We start from the raw sequence: 4,515 nt of genomic DNA on the forward strand, positions 1-4,515 counted from the left end.
GCTGATATTTTTTTAACATAAGTATGAACACATAACTAATATTCTCCTTTTTGTAATGAATTAAATGTATTTTTTTATGCCGTAAAAACCTATTTTTGCTTTCATCCTAAAATTCATTATAAACGATCTGATTTTGTATCGAATTTCTGAGTAAAATTTATATGTTTAATAAAATATATGATATAAAAAGTCATAAATGTAAATTTCTATCTTGAAATTTGGATGCAAACTACAGATTGGATAAAAAGCTTTATTAATTGTATAGAAAGCACGCGATATGGTAAACAGTCACAGGGAGGTTTCTTCAGTATGTATACAAGTTTATTTGAACAAATTGTTTTTTGTTATAAATGTTATATAATATACATATAGATTACGTGTATAAAAAAGAAAGGTTGCGCCAGGGAGAAACCGTAGTTATCGCGGTACCTCAATGAGTGTTGCATTGTCGCCTCGCTATAAAGATAGAATTGCAAACAGAGGACGTCTCTCGTTCAAAACGTTTACTAGTAGTTTCGAGAAAACTGTATAATACATATTGCCAGTTGCAAGTAAGCACGTGTTTCACTCGTGGAAGACTTCAATGCGTTTCGTAAGTCGTGATGTTATGCGATATTCATGAATATTTTTTACGTTAATTGTAAGAGAAAATCAAAGAGAAAAAGAAATATTGAGCGAAATAATTTTGCTAATTCTACTCGTAATTTTATCTATACTATTTGCCGACGTGCTGCACTGCTCAAAGAATTATTCTTGGTTTTGGAGCGAAGACGATGCAAAAGTGTTAATAAATTAGTCTAATTGCGTGATCATTGTTGATTTTAAGAAATGCATCTCTCTCGCTTTGTAAAATACCACAATTGATATCACGAAACTCATCGAAAGCGAATCGGCCAGAGAAGAACGATCGCGCGGAAGATCGTTCTCTAACTAGCGACTGACGTCAACTCTTTGCCATTCGCATCGGTGTGAATCGCGTGCCTTGCAGTGTCATATGATTAGAAATATCCTAATTCGTGTGTAATCACACGAGCGTGTATGTCGACGACCTAAGGTGATGTAACTTCGGTCCTCGAGTCCGCTTACTTTGCGACGAGATTGATAGTCGGATGGAATCCGTTTTCATCTGCGGTGTAATCAACCCTGCAATTACAGAGAGGGTGTTCAAAGAGCTACAACGTTCTCGAACGATGCAAACATTCTATATAAAGACATTACTTTCGAATTTGTAATCATTTTTGCAATCCTAAAGGCCACTTTAGACGATCCGTAATTCGTGTCAGGGTTCAGGATAGAATTCAATTTGTACTCGTAATTCTATGTGCCATGCAATACAAAAGACACTTGATGAAATCGTAACTCACACTCCCACAAAAATTTAATATTTAATTATTAAAAACTTAAATAATCTATATAGTTCTCAAATTTATATCTTACATTTTTACAATCTTTGTCATATTTATTTGCAAATAAACATAACAAAAAAATTGTAAGAGTATAAAATATGAATTTAAATTATATAGATTATCTAAGTTTTTAATAATTAAATATTAAATGTTTTAAATATATAAAATCTAAATCTAAAATAAAATATCAAGTATATAAAATAGATCTTCTTGATATTTTGAAAGAATCTTCAGTTTTAGAAAAATCAAAATATACACTTACACACATATATGTGTGTAAGTGTATATTCCGATATAAGGAAGAATACAAAAATACACTTAAAAAAAGAATATAAATTACAAATAGAATCCTATCCGATTATAGGTTGTCTAAGATGGTTTTGTTGTAATTTCGTGTACCTATACGTGTGTCCGTCCGGCGCGATGAAACTGAAGCTACCAACGACGCTGAGGGACTCGTTTTCGGTGCCCTCGTTCTTCAGCTCTGCCGTCTCCTCCCTCTTCTGACCGTCGCTCTGCTCATAACTGAAGTGATACCCACCTACCCCTATATTGTTCACCTCCTCCTGGTTCACGATTGTGATATCGTTCGGATTAGATTGCGGCGCCGTGAGAACGCCGGCTATGAGTGCCAGAATGACGAACACCTGCGTGACGAAGAGAAGCAAGAAGATCATTTCGTTGAAGAAGACAAGAACGAGATCGTTCGTCTCTATCGCGTTGACTTCTATTAAATTAATCAGATGTCTTTTATTGTGACCATGCATATTTAAATTTGTTTTATCGTAAGATATCCCTTATAAAAATATTTATATTGGAAGATGGTGATTTGAATTATTTATTTTGAGTATTAAAAGCTGTTGTTCAATACAGTTGTTCGATACTTTTAATATTCAAAATAAATAATTTCTGGTCTTAAATTGGCCAGTATTAGATTGGATTTATTTAAATAATTAATGTTAGGGTAAACATTTTGTTTAAATGAATTATTGATTGGATTTCTGCGAGGAACATGCGGTAGCTGTGTTGGAAATTCGATCTTTTCTCGGAACCTGATCTTTCGACGACCAGTATTAGATTATTACGAAATTAAATCGAGATATATCGTTTGCACAACGAACAGAAAAAACAACGGATTGACTTCTTCGGATATATACAAAGTGTCGCAGATGTCAATAATTTCGATTACCTAGAAATAATTGTTCATTAAATGATCAATAATTTCGATTACATAGAAACGATTGCTTATTGAATCATTAAATCATTCTGAGTTTTTTCGAGTTGTGTAATATCATAAAATGAAAGTTTCTCGTGAACTAGATGGAATAAGTAAACGTAAATTCTATAGATCATTTAAAACTTGAAATTTTAGAATCTCAATTTGAGATCTGTTTAATTAATATTTGAATATTAAAAATTTGTTGTCAGATTCTCCTGAAAAAAAAAAACCTGTACGCCGGATTAATCATCGAAATTGTAGCCTTTCCGCGACACCCTGTAGATGTTCTCCGTGGCGAATGAAGAGTATAATTTCACGCGCGCACAAATGTCACAAAATCCTCTTCACTTTCACTGTTGCGCAAAAATTGGGTGGCTGAGTCCGTTTCGGAAGACCCAGCTTGAAAATATCGGCGGTAACCCTCACGATTCGGTCCCGCCTGTCGTCCCTCCTCGAAAGGCCTAAAGAAGAGGTCTACGGTCGCTCTTCTTTGACAGATCTTAATATATCTCGAATATGTATTTTTATATCTCTTCTAGGATCGCCACCCACCGTCTTCATCGCGCCAGGTTTTCTCTCGTGGTCGAACGATCTGCGAACGATCCCGAAGGCGGCCCTTCGTCCTTAAACGACGACCGATACGTAGATACCAGGGATCCTTCGGTGCATCTGCCTTTATATAAGCAGAAAATCACGGTGCCGTATTGCACATCCCCCCACCTGCATGTGCAGCAGCAGCAACAGCCCCCAACGGATTCGCGGATGAGTCTCTCCCGCAAATGCAGGATGTATCTGTGATGTGATGACGCGGTCGCCGTTAGACGCTGCCCGTTTACGGGCTATATCTTACTTTTCACCACTGCGAACGCACGCCGTGATTTAAATTTGCTAATTGAATTACTTGGTTTTATAAAGGACTTTACTGCAAGATATACTAAAATTTGAAAAAAATTCATATTTTCCAAAAACAGGATTTTAGAATAACATCTTTCCTAAAATAATGAGTGATTACTTTTCTTATCCGCAGGTTCTTCGTACAACTCGTTACAATTATTGATTTCCTAGATCTAGATCTATTAGAAATTAATATAAGTATGTCGGAACAATCTTCCATAAATTCGATATAAGATATTACTATATAAATACATTCTACACTTTAGATAGAAATGCAATCAAAAAGTTTTATATTAAAATTAGAAATTTTATATTTTTATAATTTATACCTAATTATATGAAACCTAACAAATTATTTTAGACAATCAAAGAAGTATAGGCTCTAATCAATAATAGTTAAAAAGTCTGCTGAGAGCCGACGCTAGTTGTAGTTGCGAATTATAATTTTATTATTTTAATAAAATAAATAAAATAGACGTTTCAATCCGCGTTTTGGGTCCTCTTTAGTATTATTACGTTGAGTAACAAATAAAATACTGCATTACATTCATTACGATCATGACCGTTGTACACGTAACATCGATAGCAATCTGGAACTGTCATTAAACCAGGAAGTCTAATGACTGTTCTAAGCATAATTCTCGATGTAAGCGATACTTGACGATGAAAACGCATTTCAAGCGATCCGTCAGAACAACGTCTTGTATGTAATGCAGTATTTTATTTGTTACTCAACGTAATAATACTGAAGAGGATCCAAAACACCGGTCGAAACATCTATTTTATTTATTTTATTATATGTGTGCACATTGGAAAACAATAAAATTATAATTCGCAACTACAACTAGCGTCAGCTCTCAACAGACTTTTTAACTATTGATAATTATTTTAGATACATAAGTACGTATAACATGTACGTATATTGTATATATAAGTAGATTTATTTAATTACATTTAGTTATAAAATTTACAGTAAAAAATAAGGTAGCTTTCGGC

At 34.0% G+C, this 4,515-nt stretch overlaps 1 protein-coding gene across 1 annotated transcript; it reads right to left on the bottom strand.

Annotated features, from left to right (window-relative positions):
* Window positions 1–303: 303 nt before the first annotated feature.
* On the bottom strand, window positions 304–3,284 carry CPR28 (cuticular protein 28). Its single transcript, XM_018503714.1, has 3 exons — window positions 3,178–3,284; window positions 1,806–2,053; window positions 304–1,143 (listed from the first exon to the last, which is right to left on the bottom strand). The coding sequence occupies exons 1-3, from the start codon at window positions 3,184–3,186 to the stop codon at window positions 1,083–1,085; spliced, it is 318 nt and encodes a 105-aa protein (XP_018359216.1). The 5' UTR covers window positions 3,187–3,284; the 3' UTR covers window positions 304–1,082.
* Between the last annotated feature and the right edge of the window lie 1,231 nt (window positions 3,285–4,515).

Source organism: Trachymyrmex cornetzi, unplaced genomic scaffold, assembly GCF_001594075.2.
Source record: "Trachymyrmex cornetzi isolate Tcor2-1 unplaced genomic scaffold, Tcor1.1 scaffold16, whole genome shotgun sequence".
Classification (NCBI taxonomy): domain Eukaryota; kingdom Metazoa; phylum Arthropoda; class Insecta; order Hymenoptera; family Formicidae; genus Trachymyrmex; species Trachymyrmex cornetzi.

Excerpts from the sequence above, each read along its gene's own strand:
- CPR28 (XM_018503714.1), bottom strand. Across the intron at positions 1,144-1,805 it reads CCGGACGGACACACGTATAG|GGTTGATTACACCGCAGATG; the intron begins GTACACGAAATT and ends CTGTAATTGCAG.